General features: G+C 38.0%; 8 protein-coding genes and 1 non-coding gene across 9 annotated transcripts; 3 read left to right on the top strand and 6 right to left on the bottom strand.

Moving 5' to 3' along the window:
- Positions 1 to 4150: 4150 nt before the first annotated feature.
- On the top strand, positions 4151 to 4222 carry B0P05DRAFT_t120. Its single transcript has one exon. It is a non-coding gene; the product is annotated as a tRNA-Asp (tRNA).
- A 578-nt stretch (positions 4223 to 4800) lies between these two features.
- B0P05DRAFT_565314 (uncharacterized protein) lies at positions 4801 to 5307 on the bottom strand. Its single transcript, XM_051580944.1, has 4 exons — positions 5284 to 5307; positions 5066 to 5233; positions 4906 to 5022; positions 4801 to 4861 (listed from the first exon to the last, which is right to left on the bottom strand). Exons 1-4 carry the CDS (start codon positions 5284 to 5286, stop codon positions 4853 to 4855), a joined length of 297 nt encoding a protein of 98 aa, XP_051429387.1. The 5' UTR covers positions 5287 to 5307; the 3' UTR covers positions 4801 to 4852.
- Positions 5308 to 5973: 666 nt separating this feature from the next.
- B0P05DRAFT_481290 (acyl-CoA N-acyltransferase) lies at positions 5974 to 6474 on the top strand (the record flags this gene model as incomplete). Its single annotated transcript, XM_051575170.1, has 1 exon — positions 5974 to 6474. One exon carries the CDS (start codon positions 5974 to 5976, stop codon positions 6472 to 6474), a length of 501 nt encoding a protein of 166 aa, XP_051429386.1.
- On the bottom strand, positions 6462 to 7465 carry B0P05DRAFT_565305 (uncharacterized protein). The gene is made up of 2 exons (XM_051580943.1): positions 6863 to 7465; positions 6462 to 6818 (listed from the first exon to the last, which is right to left on the bottom strand). Exons 1-2 carry the CDS (start codon positions 7041 to 7043, stop codon positions 6481 to 6483), a joined length of 519 nt encoding a protein of 172 aa, XP_051429385.1. The 5' UTR covers positions 7044 to 7465; the 3' UTR covers positions 6462 to 6480.
- Positions 7466 to 7521: 56 nt separating this feature from the next.
- B0P05DRAFT_565297 (formyl transferase) lies at positions 7522 to 8846 on the bottom strand. The gene is made up of 4 exons (XM_051580942.1): positions 8797 to 8846; positions 8649 to 8754; positions 8507 to 8593; positions 7522 to 8461 (listed from the first exon to the last, which is right to left on the bottom strand). The coding sequence occupies exons 1-4, from the start codon at positions 8833 to 8835 to the stop codon at positions 7554 to 7556; spliced, it is 1140 nt and encodes a 379-aa protein (XP_051429384.1). The 5' UTR covers positions 8836 to 8846; the 3' UTR covers positions 7522 to 7553.
- B0P05DRAFT_565294 (uncharacterized protein) lies at positions 8828 to 10654 on the bottom strand. The gene is made up of 2 exons (XM_051580941.1): positions 10585 to 10654; positions 8828 to 10528 (listed from the first exon to the last, which is right to left on the bottom strand). The coding sequence occupies exon 2, from the start codon at positions 10351 to 10353 to the stop codon at positions 8881 to 8883; it is 1473 nt and encodes a 490-aa protein (XP_051429383.1). The 5' UTR covers positions 10354 to 10528; positions 10585 to 10654; the 3' UTR covers positions 8828 to 8880.
- B0P05DRAFT_565291 (60S ribosomal protein L37) lies at positions 10429 to 11306 on the bottom strand. Its single transcript, XM_051580940.1, has 3 exons — positions 11043 to 11306; positions 10732 to 10867; positions 10429 to 10686 (listed from the first exon to the last, which is right to left on the bottom strand). Exons 1-3 carry the CDS (start codon positions 11043 to 11045, stop codon positions 10529 to 10531), a joined length of 297 nt encoding a protein of 98 aa, XP_051429382.1. The 5' UTR covers positions 11046 to 11306; the 3' UTR covers positions 10429 to 10528.
- Positions 11307 to 11509: 203 nt separating this feature from the next.
- On the top strand, positions 11510 to 12778 carry B0P05DRAFT_565287 (kinase-like domain-containing protein). Its single transcript, XM_051580939.1, has 4 exons — positions 11510 to 11797; positions 11850 to 12092; positions 12146 to 12319; positions 12379 to 12778. Exons 1-4 carry the CDS (start codon positions 11516 to 11518, stop codon positions 12718 to 12720), a joined length of 1041 nt encoding a protein of 346 aa, XP_051429381.1. The 5' UTR covers positions 11510 to 11515; the 3' UTR covers positions 12721 to 12778.
- A 976-nt stretch (positions 12779 to 13754) lies between these two features.
- Positions 13755 to 15320, bottom strand: B0P05DRAFT_565275 (HSF-type DNA-binding-domain-containing protein). Its single transcript, XM_051580938.1, has 6 exons — positions 15186 to 15320; positions 15035 to 15143; positions 14836 to 14987; positions 14408 to 14788; positions 14039 to 14362; positions 13755 to 13997 (listed from the first exon to the last, which is right to left on the bottom strand). The coding sequence occupies exons 1-6, from the start codon at positions 15199 to 15201 to the stop codon at positions 13885 to 13887; spliced, it is 1095 nt and encodes a 364-aa protein (XP_051429380.1). The 5' UTR covers positions 15202 to 15320; the 3' UTR covers positions 13755 to 13884.
- Between the last annotated feature and the right edge of the window lie 566 nt (positions 15321 to 15886).

The raw sequence follows: 15886 nt of genomic DNA, 5'->3' as shown, positions 1-15886 counted from the left end.
TGTACACAGAGTACAAGAAAGGACTAAGGATTGAACCTTGTAGAACACCAGTACCAGGCCAGAAACCAGAAGAGCAAACACCAGACACCAAGACACAAACAGACACCTCATCAAACAAGTTTTGCAGTATACCTAGCATAGCATCAGAGACATGAGTCTCCAACGCACGCCAGATGATACCACGATCAACCGTATCATACGCCGACTTGATGTCAAGAAAGGCCAAGACAGGAGAAGAACCATAGTCAAGACGATGCTGTTGACAAAGATCGTGCAAGCATAATGCTTGATCAGGAGCACCGCGACCTTCACGAAAACCACCTTGTACAATGTCAAGAGCAGGAGCAGTTTCAACGAGCGTATCATACAAACATCTTTCCAAAAGCTTACGTAGAACAGAGGTAAGACTAATGGGCCGATAGTTTGCAGCATCTAACGCATCACCTTTCTTATAGATTGGCACCACCTGTGCCACACGCCAAGAAGAAGGGGTACAAGACCAGCGCCAACAGAGCTTGAACAACAACAGTAACACTGGAACAAGAGACGAACGAATCGGTATCAGCATCTCAGCACGCAGGTGATCAACACCAGGTGCCTTACGCCTAGCCAAACGCTTGGTCAAGAAGAAGTCCAGACTATCCTCATTGAAAGGACAATCGTCCAGCGAGTGAGGCCCAACAGGAGCAGGAGGGTTTGGTTGCCGATTGGCAGGAAGAGAGTCACCAGCAAAGGTACTTTTCAGGTGACGAGCCATCGCAGTAGCAGCAGCAGTGGGACCATCAGGGTGTGAAAAAGAAGCCGAAGTGGTTCGACTTCTGAGGATTTTCTTGATCGTGCCACTTGTTTCAGACAATGGCTGACTTGTCAATTTTCCACAGAATTGCTTCCATGTTAATCGACGACGTCGACGCATTGCTTTTTGAAAGGCCTCTTTAGACTTGAGGTATTCAGCCCATCGGATGCAGCGTTCAACCGGATCAGGTGCACGTAGCCAGCGGTTATGCATGGACTCACGCAGCTCAAAAGCCACTTGCAATTCATCAGTCCAGAACCAGGTATTGCCAGGAGAGCGAGGCTTGCGCTGACCGACTGACTCGGAAAGAGAGGAATGTATTGCATCGGTAAGTGAATCACTGATAGCATCAAGATCTGGGCAGTCAGTGGCAGTCAGTGCACTCATCAGTGTCTCTTGTAGCGGAGCAACCTTTTCAGCAAACAAAGTCGGATATGTACAGTCTGGCTCATCTAGTCTGGATAGATTCCAAAGAAGACGAGGATGACTAGTACGAGATGGAGGAGGACAAGGAGCGGAAAAAGAAAGCGAGACAGGATGATGATCAGAGTTGATACTGATATCATTGTGGACGGTCAGAAATGGATCACGAAGATCAGCAGCACTTATAAACAAATCAATAATACTGCCTGATACATATGAAATATAAGAGACAGTATTATCATTGGCGGAGAGAGGGGAGCCATCGTCCGTATCAGCATCACTATCAGCATCAACAACAATGTCATTACTATCAATAGTAACAGCATCATCATCAACACCAACAACGCCAGGAACACCAGGAACACCAGCAACACCAGCAACACCAGCAACACCAGCAACACCAGCAACACCAGCAACACCAGCAACACCAGCAACACCAGCAACACCAGCAACACCAGGAACACCAGCAACACCAGCAACACCAGAACCACCAGAACCACCAGCAGAAAAGATTTGTTGTCGTCTTTGTTTTGTATGTGTAGGTACACCAAAAGCAAAGACAGAATTCCAGCAATGAAGGCCAGAATCGACCATCCATTCATAGAGCATAGTGCCACGAACTGTTGACTTTGTATCGCCAAGTAGTCGGGCATGACGAGCGTTGAGATCACCGCAGTAAATTGTATTTGTTTGACCAGGCAAACGGTGTACAGGTAGATCACGCAAGATAGAGAGGGCATAAGAGTCGGAAAGAGAGGCAGAAGGAGGAAGGTATAGACAATGAATGAGAGTAGAAGCGACTTGACATGAAAGAACATAGGGAGAGGAGGATGGCAAATGAGTTACAGGGTAAGGAAAGTCAGGATTAACAAGGAGAGTAATACCCATTTGACCACGACGCATATTAGGAACTGGCAAGCCATAAGTATGATATTGCTGCCATGAAGTAGGGAGACGTAAAGGAGAGAGAAGCCATGTTTCGGTAATAAAAATCAAGGAAGAAGAAGGAAAGGACTGGGTAACTGTATTGATGGTGAAACGATCTAGACAGTTTGCATTCCAGATCGTAATGGTAATTTCGTTAGTACTCATTACTGAGCACTAACTGATTCACCACCATCAGTAGGAGTAGAAACATGGGGAGTTTGAGCTTGAGATTCAGCTTCGCTCATCTCAAGATCTTCTTTTTCCTTTTCACCAGCAACACCACCAGCACCAGCAACACCAGAACCACCAGCAACACCAGAGCCACCAGAGCCACCAGAACCACCAGCAACACCAGAACCACCAGGAGCACCAGAGAAAGAGACCACAGAGAAAGAACCAGTTTTTCTAAACTCGCGCAGCTGCTCGCCACTGAGCCAGTTACGTGCACAAAAGTCAGCAGCTACTGCATTACATGCAGGCGAGCGAATATACTTCAAAGCACGCAAAAGACGGCCTTGATGAACTTGTTGGGCTTTTTGACCAGCCTCAACAGCAGACAACGTAGCAACACGGGGGTCATTCAGGTGTTTTGCGTCAAGTGGGTCAAAGTCATCAATAGGCTTGACACCAGCTTTAGCAAAAACAGAGCAAAGTTCAGAAACGTAGTCGTTGTGTACCAAAAGTGCAACGACGCGAGCAGCAGGAAAGTGGACATCAAGTACACGCCAGTTATTAACTTTGAGAATAGCTAATTTGGCGCGTAGGTTTCTAAGGCTATCCTTATGACGACTAGGCAAGTACACATACTGATACCCTTGAGTATAATTCTCAGGCAGAGCAGTGAATTGTCTAGAGGCAGCAGCCACTTGACGGGGGAGAGGGGCTTTTGTACGTTTTGCCTTGGCTTTTTTAGCCACCGTAGCAAAAGAGGGGGCAGACTTTGCTTTTTCAGGCTGAGAAAGAGCAAGCACAGGAGGGAGAGAAGCATATTTGGAAGCACTGGTTCCATTTTTCAAAGCAGGGAAGGTAAGTTCGTCATCTAGAAGAGTGGACGAACTAACTTCAGCAATATCATCAGCCCATTCCATAGCACCGTCATCACCAGTACCAGAAGAGACACCACCAGAAGAAACACCACCAACAGAGACACCACCAGAAGAAACACCACCAGAAGAAACACCACCAACAGAGACACCACCAGAGCGAAGAGAGACCAACTCCTGTTGAAGCTGAGCTACCAAGTCTTGTGAGGTGTGCAAGGCCTCTTTGGTAGCTGTCAACTCACTTTGTAAGCGAGCATTCTCAGCAGCTAGTCGCTCCACTTCTTCAAGACGACCATCATGAACACTGAGCTTTTCCTCACACAACCGAAGTTGCGATTGGAAATTCAATGCCCAATCAGGCAGACTCATTCCAGCAGGAGGAAGCAAAGGCAAAGTAGCAACAGTAGATGGAATGGCTGGAGCAAATTCCTCTACTGAAGGAGCAGGAACCGAGGGCTTGGAACCAGTAGCGACCAATTCAGAGGCAGAAGCAACAGGCAATCGGGAAGGAGCCGGAGATCTCTTCCGAGATCTAGTAGATCTGATTCCAGAAGCTTGGGGATCCACTTGGTAAGGTACAAAAGTAGCAGTAGTTACTACTTTGGGAACAATAGCACTTTTTTTAGACATTGTACCTAATGAGGAAGTAGGGGAAGGCACAAAAGGTCGTTTAGTAAAAGATGTAACCGAATGGACCGATTCAGAAGGTAGTAAATTAGATGCAGTGGAACTTGTAACGGTAACCGTAGGACTTGAACTTAAATCTGCAATTAATGCAGTGTAACCAGAGGCGGGAGATTGTTCTTTGGAGTCAGACAAGACGGGAAAACGGGAAGAAGGTAAAATGGATGGTTTGCTACTAATTTTGGAGGAAAAGAACGTGCAAACGAGGGAAAAAGTTTCTGCGCAAAAAGTATAAAAGAAACGTCGAAATAACGCGCGTTTGATCGACAAATGTCTCTCTTCGGTAGTATAGTGGTGAGTATCCCCGCCTGTCACGCGGGAGACCGGGGTTCAATTCCCCGCCGGAGAGTTTTTTTTTCTCTTTTGTGTTAGTGGTTTTTATTTTTATATCGTTTGCTTTAATTTCATGGTTTCTAAGTGTTGTTTTTGTAAGAATGAAAACTTTTAGCATTGAGATTCAGGTTCTAATAAACACCTAACTGTAGAGTAGCTGGTATTTCTAAAAAATGAAGAGACAAAAGAGTGTTTCTAGTAAACTAATGAGAAATCAATTAAATGTCGATTAAGAATATGTCAAAAGTGTAATATGATTTGATTCGGTTACCAGATATTGTTATATTGTTTTCTAGAGTATATTTAGATGATTCTTAAAATTAGTTACGAATGGTAAAATCACACAATGTTTTGTCGACATTTGAGAATTTTTATTTTCTGAAAACCAAAGTATTAACAATGTTCATAGCATAGTTCATGGTGGTGTATCCTTTCTTAAGGTTCTATGACTATTATACTCTCCTTTAGAAGTATTTATGGTGTCATTTTGCTCGCATAATCTCCACAAAATAGACTGTTTCGTATTCGTTTCTTTTCCATGCAATTGAAGTTCTGTAATGCTCTCGAGTGTATGCCTATTGCTTCAAATACATAGTATTACTCATTATGGTTTATTATATAGTAATTAAATAGAAAGAGAACGCTCTTAGTCCCACTATATAGCAGTCAATACATATTTGTTTAGAATATGCCACTTACAGTCAATTGGTCATCACGTGAATCTCGAACTGGTATAGAATGTCCTGTCTGCTTATTTTGTTCTGCTAATTGTTTACTTAATTTACCACCACCTTCTTTGACGCCGCGATTCTCAGCCTATGCTTATTAGTTATGTATATTGATATAGATTCTGTTATACTTCTTGTCTTCTCTTCTCGATTGCATTGAGTCTAGCTTCTCTTGAAGCGTCCCCTTCTAAAGCAGGTGCTTCTCCACCTAAGGTATGTCCCTTTTCTCCCTTTCTATTTTGCTTTGCTTTAAGTTCATGATCTTCTACTTCATGACTCTCTGAACCACAACAATTTCCCTAATAAATATGACAGGTCAATACTGAAGACACTAAGGATATATATGTACCATTTCGTTAACCAAAAAAAAAAAAAAAGAAGAAACAAAAGAAAAGTATTCAACATGAAATGCTCCACTTGTTTTAAATGACCGCCCTCATCTTTTGTGAGAGAGAAACAGGGCTTGGATAACTTTCCAATAAAAACAAGAGCAAGCGTTTAGTCTTTTCCTATCAATAGTTCTGTACAATAGGAAAGCAGCTCCTCTTCCGTTGCATAAACAATGGTTCATGGCAATCATGCCAAACAAAGTAAAATTATGTTTTCGCATGACAAGTGGCTGAATTCATATGATGTGAATGAACAAAAAGCACAAAGAAACGTCTAAAATAGGAAATAGCTTTCTGTCAATGACTTGGGATATCTCTAAATGACTCATTTGCTTGTCAAAAGACAATTATTTGGTACAACATATTTTTTAGATTATCTCTAGAAAAATCAGTCTAGAATATACTATTCGTGCGAAATAATTTTATCCATAATTCTTTTTTGCGATAAAAAGAAAAAAGAAGCAGGTACATACATTATTCAATACTCTGATCTCATATTTGATTGTATATTATTTAACATGTCAAACCTAATACAAGTTGTCAAATACGATCGTAAGAAGGAGAAAAGTGCGCTAATTTAAAAAAAAAAAAAGTATAAATATTACCCAATTTGCTTTTTTATCTTTCTCTTTTCTAAAAAAAAAAAAAAAATGTCTTCTGTAGAAATTAGACCCGCTACTGTTGATGATGTCCCTACTATCCTTCAATTCATCAAAGCCCTTGCTGAATATGAAAAACTTTCTGATCAAGTAGTTGCTACTGAAGATATTCTTCGCGAAACTCTCTTTGGTGAACGCAGTTATGCTGAAGTGATTATTGCTGATGCCAAGCGTACACCTGAATCAGAATTAGAACCTGCTGGCATGGCTCTTTATTTCCACAACTTTTCTACTTTCCAAGGTCGCCCTGGTATTTATTTAGAAGATCTGTATGTGCATTCCCATTTCAGAGGCACAGGCATTGGTAAGAAACTATTGATTCAATTGGCTGTGCTTGCCAAGGAACGCAAATGTGCTCGATATGAATGGGTGTGCTTGGATTGGAACAAGTCTTCAAGAAACTTTTATGAAGCACTTGGTGCTAAACCTCAATCTGAATGGATTATTCATCGCGTGGAAGGAAAATCACTGGATGATCTTGCTGCCATGTAATAAAATTTATTCATCTGTTTTTGAAAGCGATCTTGAAGAAAGACCTCTTAATCGACTAAGAGCACTTGTCTCTATTTCTTGTTCATTGGTTATCATATGCTCTACTAATGGACTGGTAGATGTTGTGCCGACAGTGGCTAAATCACTTGAGCTACTAATGTATCGATCAATCATTGGTTTAGCTGCATCTATCAAAAGTTGATTTAATTCAGGCCATCGTGTGGCTCTGATTTCTGCTGAGATCCTATCTTCTGGATCAAGGTGTTCTTCTAAGGCTGATAATGCTTTAAAGATATGAGTAGCATGGTTTTGTATTTGAATAGCCTGTTGTTTCATGATAGGAGCTTGTTTGTTTAATCATCACCTTTTGTCCTATTCTCATTCTTACCTTCTGCTATTTTTTCAGATACAAGTTTGGCTTGATTTAATGCGACTGTCATAGTCTGAACAGCCATTGAACTCAGTTCGTCTGCATAAGCAATACGTTTAAGTAAAATTCTTTGTTCCATATGGATATGAGACATGTGTTCTTTAACATGACCTTGAAGCCCAAAGAACAGATCCACCATAGGATCTTGTAGTATATCTTTTTATAGGATTCAATAGACATAAAATGCAGCTATTTTTTTTCTTACCTTTTTGTTGCATAGAAGATGCCTTGTTTTTGGATCCCAAAATAAGGTCTAAACCAAATCCTTTTTCTTGTTCTTTGAAAAAAGGTTCAAATTGTTTCATAGACTGTAATAATTCCAATTCTTCCTCTTGCTCTTCTCCTTCTTCGCTCACTACACGAATAATACCTTGCTCTGTCTATCATATGATGTGTTGGTACATATAGCATATTTAGTGGTTTATACCTCTTGTTCATCTCGATTCGATCTATCAAAAGAGGATCAGTGCTTGTTATCAAGTCTATTGTTACTGACTTTTGTGATGACAAAGTAGTGCCAGGTGTAAGCGTCACTTTATGAAACACAGATTGCTCTTGTCCCTAACACTTGTTATAAGCAAGCAGAAAAAAAAAAGAAGCGTTTATTACCATTTTGCACACGAAATCAAAAAGAAGAAAAATATTTTATTCAGTAAAAAGGGTGCATTTTGGCCCTCTTTTTCATGTTTCTCTCAACAATCAAGTCATCCACGCCTAAAGAAACACCAAAACTACCTTCTTGATGGTATCCATTACAAAAGTCTTTGGCAGAAATAGTACCCTTGTTCTGTAGTTTGAATGTAGGACAGGCAATCACCGTTTGATCACTACATACTATATGAATGGAACCCGAAGGTTCATGCCAGCGAAAACTACCGGGTGAACATCCTCTTAGGTCACTATCAGAGTGACTGGCTACTGAGATATCAAGTAATTGAACCATGATATCCTTTGCCTTTTTAGTGTGAGTTTGATAGATAGTACGCAAAGGATAATGTTCACCTATAGCACGATGTAGCTGTTCTACTTGCCATGCTGATGTGTTATTAAAGTCTAGTTCAGACCATTCTTTTTTCACTTTGGGTGCGCGTGTAGCCTTACTCGCATCTTGTACCACAGCATTGGCTTTGCGTTCATGCAAATGCATCAATGTGTCTATTAACAATTGGCTGCCTATATCGGCCAATGTGGATTTTAAGCTGCTATAGACAGGTGGTTGGTCCAGCACAAGTTTGTGTTGTGCTAAAATACGACCAGCATCAAATTCATGCGGATCGAGCTCTTGAATCGTGACGCCTGTTTCTTTATCACCATACAGAATAGCATGTTGAATAGGTGCTGCACCACGGTATTTAGGTAACAATGAAGGGTGTACATTAACAGCACCATATTTGAACTTATGGATAATATGAGGTGGAATGAAATAACCAAAGGAGACAACAACACCTAGATCATAAGGTGTATTGGAAGGTACTTGCCAATCGTTGAGTGTCTTGGCGTGTGGGGGTGTATGGAATATTTCGAGTTGATGTGATGCTGCAATGCCTTTTGTCTCACCTAAGAATCAATAAGTCATTCGCATGTATGGGTAGTCATCCTTACTTGGCGTCCATGTCTCTAATTTTCTGCCAGTACGACGATCAGGTGGACAGACAAGATCAAGTGCTTGAATACAAGAGTCCGTGCGCTCTAGCAGAATAAATAAATGAAAATCAATACAAAGCTTATTTCTGAGGATTGTTACCTTTTTCTTTTACAAGTGCTTTTAAATGCGTAGAAGCAAAATCATCTGTACCAAAAAACAAGACGCGCAATGGTTGTGTAGAATAAAAGCGAGTTCTTTTGATAGACTATGTATCAATCAATAAAAATAGAATAATTTCTTTATTTACATTAAATCGAATAAAACTTTTATAGCGTAAGGTAAACATAAAGGAAAAAAAAAAAAAAAAAAAGAGAAAAAAAGAAAAGTGGTTTCAATGCATTGTGTGACTCTTTTTTGGCTTCTTGGCTGATTTCGCCATTATTTCGGCTCGAAATACATGTTGTGATTTTCTACCCTTGATATCATGGTCAATAAAACCTAATTCACACATTTCTGCTTCAATGGTTGCACCAATACTTCGCATTTGATAGATATCGTCTACAAAGGCATTTGTGCCTTCTAAAATACACAGGTTCATCTCAAACTGTTTTTTTGCAAATGCCTCGAGACAATGAAATCCAGGATTGCCTCGGATATGCACTAGTATTTTCTTGAGTGTGCTATGGATAGCAAAGAACATATGATGATAAGTACTTTGGTCGCACCCTCTTAACTTGAGATCTTGAAGACCCTGAAGAAGATGCAGTGCGTTATCGAGCCCGTCCAGCAAGAGATCAAATGTGACTTTATATTGATCTTGGTGAAGTAAATGGAACAAGAGAACAAGGCGTAAAGAATAATAACAGTTGGCTAGCTGTAAGTTTTGATCGTTGACATTAGACCACCAAGCAATCATGTCCGTGGTCAATGCATCGTACATGTAAAACAGGGTGCCTTGTCGAATTGCATGCGTGTATCTTCGTATATGCTGTCCCATCACAGCAAAATCATACAAGGTATCATTCGACATCATGCACCCATGATAGGCATGGCTTGCTCGGTGTTGTCTTTGATGTTCTATACGGAATGGAAGTTGATCAGGCAACAGACAGTCTTGGCCCAATGAGATGGCTAACCATGCATCAATGTAGTACCATCGATACCAGCATTGTCGAATGGGTTTCGAATCTTGAACATAGGCTACTTTGCTCTTGAGTGTTTCACAAGCCAGATGCTGCCAAGCTCGGCGCTCAAGTGGCAAACGCAACAAATTAGCTGTATAACATAGACAAAAATAACATTGAATGGCTGTCACCGAGATATCGTCTTCAAAGATCACTTCTTTCAGATAATGGCGTGCTCTTTGATAAAAGTGATAGGCAACGTCTTTTTTGAAGCCTTCGTCTGTGTTGTGTTTGCCTTCAACTTGTCTGCTTTGGTTCTTGGGATTGATGGAAGTGATAGTGATGGCTGCCACACAATAGAGTATGGTTTTGGGTGTATCATGCTTTAACAGTTCGATTTCGATAGGCACAATTTTGAAACTAATGCAACACCAGTTCTGAATAGCTCTAAACATCAAATTCTCAATCAATTCACTACTGGCAGAAAGATATCTGACGGATTTGGGTAAAGAAGTATTGTAAGCCAAAAGTGCTTGTTTAATGTTAGCTTTTGTAGATTGAGTCGTTCGTTTATTGGCATTGTTGGGCACGCGTAAAGCAAGTAAGTTGCATAAATCACTGAAATTATGGATAATATAGGATACTTTACAATTAGAATTCATAACGAAAATAAGAAGAAAAAGAAGGCAAATGAGAATAAAGAACAACTTAAATAGTTCAGCTGACCTTGGCCTAAACATTCTTCCCTCAAAAAAATCTCTACATGATTGTATGACAATCTAAAGAAGTCTTATGTAACCAATCATAGTCCATTCTTTTTTTTTCTTTGTCTTATAATGAAAATCATGGTGTTTTTTTATTATTATTATTGTTATGATGATGATTAAGCAGTGGCTTGCTTCTTGGCTTGAGTACCTATGTTTTAATGAAATTAATACAAGCTGCAGCTGTATATGTCATATGCATTATACCTTCACGGAAACCATTCTTGAAACGACGTTGGACATCCTTCAAGTGAGCCATACGACCAGTACCGGTAGTCTTTCTACGCTTACCCTTTTCAGACCAGTTGACTATAGTATGTTAGTGGGTCATCTCAATTACTCGAGACTACTTACAAGATCTGGTCTTGGCAGCAGGATAACCACATTGAGCGCAAGTCTTCTTTTGCTTGTGGAAAGAGCGGTTGCCACAACGACGACACAAAGTGTGAGTCTTGGTGTGACGCTTACCGAATGAACTGGTACCCTTGGTCTATCGTCATCATGTTAGTGTCAACTGTGTTTCGACAACAGGATAGATGTGAAATCAAGCCATCCAATCAGTTGCATAAAAAGTCTCATCATCATGTATTTTAAATCCATTTTCGTTATTCATTGACTGTTTGGATGGTTGATTTCATCCATCTATCATTCAAAAAGGTTATTACCATCTCTTAAAAGACTATTGGTGAAAGGAAGTATCAAAGGATAATGCGCATAGGATGTCTTTAAAATTAAATATCGAGCCCGCTGCTTCTAGAGATTGTAGGCTCTTATTCTTCTTCTTTCCTTCTTTGTTTCTCTCTCTCTCTCCCTATCATGGCATCGCGCATAAAAATCCGGGCCGGAATATAACTTCCTTTTAGGATCCAAGTTCCGTCAGGTGCCTGAAGTAGTGTCAAATAAAAGTGATGGAAAACAATGCAAAGGGAAAGAGATTGCTTAAAAAGGGAATCCTTCAAGCGATATATACTTATAAACGCTCTTGTCTTTTATAAAAATAGCGGTTCACTCCCTATCCATTAAGAACCAAGAATAAATTATTTTGTTACACATAAAATCATTATAAACAAATATTTCACTCTCTCTTTTTTTTTTTCTTCTTTTTCTTTTTTTTTTCTTTTTTTCTTTTTAAGAAACGATGGCACAAAAGTTACGCAACAAATCTGCAGGTCTTCGATTAGAACTCAATACATCTTTTCCAGATGCATCTCAAGAAGATTTAGCCAGTACCAATCATTCTACCAGCACAAGTACCAGTGGTAACTGGCGTGAAGATATTGCTCGTCTTGTTCATGATGAAGATAAGTTGGGTGATTTGAAACCAGATGATTTTGAGAATATACGCAAGTTGGGTGAAGGAGCAGCTGGAACAGTATGGTTAGTCAAGCATAAAAAGACAGGTCTGACGATGGCCAAAAAGGTAGATAGATAGATAGATATATGGTTTGGGGGAGTTATTCAACCTTGTCTAGACAATCACAGTGGATCCAGATCCACAGTTACAAAGACAAATCTTGAGAGAACTATCTTTCTTAAAGACATGCGAATCACCTTATATCGTGTCATTTTATGGTGCATTTCTAGATGATGGGGAAACAACAATAGCGATATGTATGGAGTATTGTGAGGGTGGAAGTTTAGAAGATATCTACAAGCGAGCAAACAATATTGGTGGTGTCATAGGCGAGACTATTTTAGCTAATATTGCAGATGCTGTAAGCTATAAATACGACTGCTTTTTCAAAACCAAAACTCATCTTTATCATAGGTCTGTAAGGGTCTTATTTATCTACATTCACAAAATGTCATTCATCGAGATATTAAGCCAAGCAATATTCTAATGACAAAAAAGGGTCAAATCAAGTTATGTGATTTAGGTGTTTCTGGTGAATTGATCAATTCTTTAGCAGAGACATTTACCGGCACACAATATTATATGGCTGTAAGTAAACCTAAGAATAGCTCCACTTATACATATATATATATATATTCTCTCTTTAGCCTGAACGTATTAAAGGGGCTACTTATTCCGTTAGTTCCGATATTTGGTCTTTAGGCCTTACTATTATTGAAGTAGCACAGAACAGACCAGCATTACCTCCACCAGGTCAACCTCATCTGACTATCTTTGAACTCTTGGAGTTTATTGTCAATCAACCCATGCCTACTGTAGGTCAAGATCGATCCAGTGAATGTCAAAACTTTGTAGAGACATGCTTAATCAAAGAACCAGAAAAAAGACCTACACCTGAACAAATGCTTGAACATCCATTTATCAAACAAAGAGCTGATCCAGACTGTAACATAGAAGGATGGCTTAAAGAGTTATGGGGTTGGTCATGATTTTAATAAACATAAGAACGTGCATATTCATACCCAGAGAATTGTTGTTTAACACGTGTCATTGTTGTTTACAAGATAGAGAGTATCTTGATGTTGCCTTAACGGGTATTATATATATATATATATATATTGACACGCTGATTGTCTTTAATATATTACTATTGGATGAAGGAGAGCTATTTACTACAAACAGCATAACTAAAAAAAAAAAATAATGTATTTAACAGAGTCATCCGTTTATATATATATATATATAAAGAGAGAAAAGACAAAGATATGTGTAGTGATAATGGATTACCACCAACATGTATCATCTAAAGAATCTTCATTTAAATCAAGATCTATACTTTTTTAATCACATTTCCTTTTTTGTCAATCAGAAAGAAGCTACTGGTGCCTATTGTGACTTGTTAAAGTATCCACTATTTCTCGAAAACACCGGTCCAGGCTTCTAAAATGGAAAGTTCATTTTTTTTTAAAAAGAGGGGGAGCATGGCCTAATAGCCGCCAGCCTAAACAGTCAATATCAATTTACACTATTTTTTTTTTTTTCTTATCAATGATGTTGTGTATCTTACCATATTTTGTTATGTTGATCAAAGTCAATCATAAATAGTTTATCAATAAAAAAAAATCTTGCTTAGGTATTCAGAAATTTTTTTTTTTTTTTATAAATGTTGTGCTCGATGCACATGCAGCTCCATCTAAATCCCGAAAGCCACAAAAAGATCGAGAAAAGAAATTGAGGTTTTTTTATTTTTAGTTAAATGGCGATGTACCGAGAATTCGGTTTGTATTTCCTATTCTTGTGTTTAGGAGGAAAATGTAAGAACCACTCCTTTTATTTTAAGATAAGCATCTATACAGACTGCGGTCAAATAAATGCGCGGAAAAAATCAATCTAACCGGGGATTTGGGAAAAAAAGAAGATTCGAGCAATACAAATTGAAACAAAGAAAGTGATTGTGCATATATGATTTATAATGGCATAAAATAAGCATATTTTTTATAAACAAAAAAAAAAAAAAAAAAAAGGGGGAGCATATATATATAATTAATGAATTAATAATTTTCTCAAAAGGAATTAGTTTGTTCTTTGTCTTTTGATATAAGCCTCTTCAGGATCTAAAAAAGTTTAAAGTTTAAATTTCTTCAATTTTAGATTTATTTACCTGCTAATGATGATTTAGTGTCTCTTGAAGAAGGGTATGCAAGATGAGGTTCAGGATTAAGTAAATGAGATTCTTTACCAAATCCTAGTCGTTTATTTTTCGATACTATCAATAAGTTAGTAGAAATAAATACAATACGAATTTACCTGTATTAGGTGAAGAAGTAGATTGAGGAGAATAAGAAGAATGGGTGTGTATAAAAGGATCAAATCTTTGTTGTGAGTAATTTGGTGGAGGTAAAATGTCAGATGGATAATATTTTGATGTTTGTGTCTGTGTTTGTTGTTGTTCTTGTTGTGTTTGTTGTTGTTGTTGTTGTTGTTCACTTGACATCATATAAGGTTGTTGTAAGGATTGAGTTGAATTGGTTGAAGATGTTTGACTGGCATTGTCGTTCATAAATAATGCTTGTAATTCACTTAATTTGCTTAATATGGATTCTCTTTTTACTTCATTCATACTTAAATTAGCTAAAAACCGTATAAGCATATTTCTGTCTCTTTCATTGTGTTTACCTTCATCACTCAACACATCACCCAATACGCCTGCAAATTCACTAATCGTTTCTTGTTGTTTCGACAAGAGTCCCTTGAGTGAATTGGTTTCATTCTTTAGGATTTCATAGGACCTTGAGACATGATGTAATCGCTCTTCAATATGTAGAATGTGCTTATACATTGGTCCATAAATATCTTCATCATTCTCTGCTTGTAATCGTACATGATTCGGCGTTCGAGCTGGTAAATTAGACACACTAGGTTTCGTACTCTTTCGTTTGATGTTCTGCAAGTCCTCAATTTCTCCTTTTTTAAAATGAGGATGCTTAAACTCCCAAGTTTGGTTGTCTGAAGTCAAGTTGGAATGTATCATATCATTCACTTTATGAAAACCATACACTATTCAATGTCAATCATCCTTCTTGTTCAGAAATAATAACGCTTACTGTTCAGTTGACGAACAAAGCTTTGCCAATTGTTGTGTTTGAAATATTGAGGCAAGACGGACTTTGAGAATGCTGTAGGATTCGATACACTAAATAGATCGCCTCTTTCTGACCATGAAATCAGGTTTTGTATTGAAGTATCTTCCAACATTCTATCATGAATTAGGGTCAATGCATTCAATCATTCTATTGTTATTACTTGTATAGTTTATTCACAAAAGCAGCTTGTGTTCGTACTGTTGTACCATCATTGGTACTTGTTTCTTGTTGTTGCGTATAATGATATCTCGTTGATGGCTCTTGATTATCTAATAAATAATAAGCATTTAATGCCTAATACTTGTTTATACCTCTTTCAGTCATCATGTATTAAAATAATGCATTCGTCTAAATTAAATATATTTATTCTAATTTTTTTTTTTCATGCAAAAAACCAAATAAACAAAAAAAGAAGAGAAAAAGAAAGCAAAAGAAAAAAAAGAAAATATATATTTAAATATAATTATCACGATCAACTGGATCAAATCAATTTCCCGATCGTGCGATTTAACAAAATTACTCTTTTAAGAATCGAACGGAGTCAGTAGTGTCGTATGGATGAAAAAAGGAATACCAATGCGTCTCTTTCTCTCTTTCAACAGCATCATTGTCGGTCATTGAATATGCACAGACATCCCTTTTTGACAAGATATTCTAAAGAGTCATTGATAAGCAATGGAAGAAAGAAATATTATTTGTAACACAATATATAAAAAAGTCACTTTTTTTTTTTTTTTTTTTTTTTTTTTTTTTTTTGGGTATGCCCATAAGCCACTTTAAACACCTTTTTTGTTTCAAAGTATATGTAAAACTTGTTCAATAATTTCTATTATATATTCTAAATTTTAATCAATTTAAAATAGAGCTTATCTTCAATTAAAGTAGATTTTTTTTTTTTTTTATCCTCACGAGCTTTCTTAGGTAAGAATGCAAGGTTGTTTCTTTTTCGATTGATTGGCCTTGTGTGAGATTTGGCTCGATCTGTTATTGTCTGGTTTCGGTTCCTGAAATT

This window comes from Gilbertella persicaria (assembly GCF_025201335.1).
Source record: "Gilbertella persicaria strain CBS 190.32 chromosome Unknown B0P05scaffold_79, whole genome shotgun sequence".
Lineage (NCBI taxonomy): Eukaryota > Fungi > Mucoromycota > Mucoromycetes > Mucorales > Choanephoraceae > Gilbertella > Gilbertella persicaria.
The sequence above is the reverse complement of the archived record's forward strand: the minus strand, read 5'-3'. Positions and strand labels throughout refer to the sequence as shown.

Bases quoted from the DNA above. Each gene is read 5' to 3' on its own strand.
- B0P05DRAFT_565275 (XM_051580938.1), bottom strand. The intron at 14,789-14,835 runs GTAAGCGTTATT...GACATTGAATAG, and splicing joins CTTTGTTCGTCAACTGAACA to TGTATGGTTTTCATAAAGTG. The intron at 14,363-14,407 runs GTAAACACAATG...TACGGTTTTTAG, and splicing joins TGATGTGTTGAGTGATGAAG to CTAATTTAAGTATGAATGAA.
- B0P05DRAFT_565314 (XM_051580944.1), bottom strand. The intron at 5,023-5,065 runs GTATAACAGAAT...TAATAAGCATAG, and splicing joins TCGAGAAGAGAAGACAAGAA to GCTGAGAATCGCGGCGTCAA.
- B0P05DRAFT_565297 (XM_051580942.1), bottom strand. From the start codon at position 8,835: ATGTTTACCTTACGCTATAAAAGTTTTATTCGATTTAAT. The intron at 8,755-8,796 runs GTAAATAAAGAA...ATTGATACATAG, and splicing joins AAAGTTTTATTCGATTTAAT to TCTATCAAAAGAACTCGCTT. The intron at 8,462-8,506 runs GTAAGGATGACT...ATTGATTCTTAG, and splicing joins ATTAGAGACATGGACGCCAA to GTGAGACAAAAGGCATTGCA.
- B0P05DRAFT_565287 (XM_051580939.1), top strand. From the start codon at position 11,516: ATGGCACAAAAGTTACGCAACAAATCTGCAGGTCTTCGATTAGAACTC. The intron at 12,093-12,145 runs GTAAGCTATAAA...TCTTTATCATAG, and splicing joins TAGCTAATATTGCAGATGCT to GTCTGTAAGGGTCTTATTTA. The intron at 12,320-12,378 runs GTAAGTAAACCT...TTCTCTCTTTAG, and splicing joins GCACACAATATTATATGGCT to CCTGAACGTATTAAAGGGGC.
- B0P05DRAFT_565291 (XM_051580940.1), bottom strand. The intron at 10,687-10,731 runs GTAAGTAGTCTC...AACATACTATAG, and splicing joins TGCTGCCAAGACCAGATCTT to TCAACTGGTCTGAAAAGGGT.
- B0P05DRAFT_565305 (XM_051580943.1), bottom strand. From the start codon at position 7,043: ATGGTGGATCTGTTCTTTGGGCTTCAAGGTCATGTTAAAGAACACATG. The intron at 6,819-6,862 runs GTAAGAATGAGA...TAAACAAACAAG, and splicing joins ATCTGAAAAAATAGCAGAAG to CTCCTATCATGAAACAACAG.
- B0P05DRAFT_565294 (XM_051580941.1), bottom strand. From the start codon at position 10,353: ATGTTTAGGCCAAGGTCAGCTGAACTATTTAAGTTGTTCTTTATTCTC.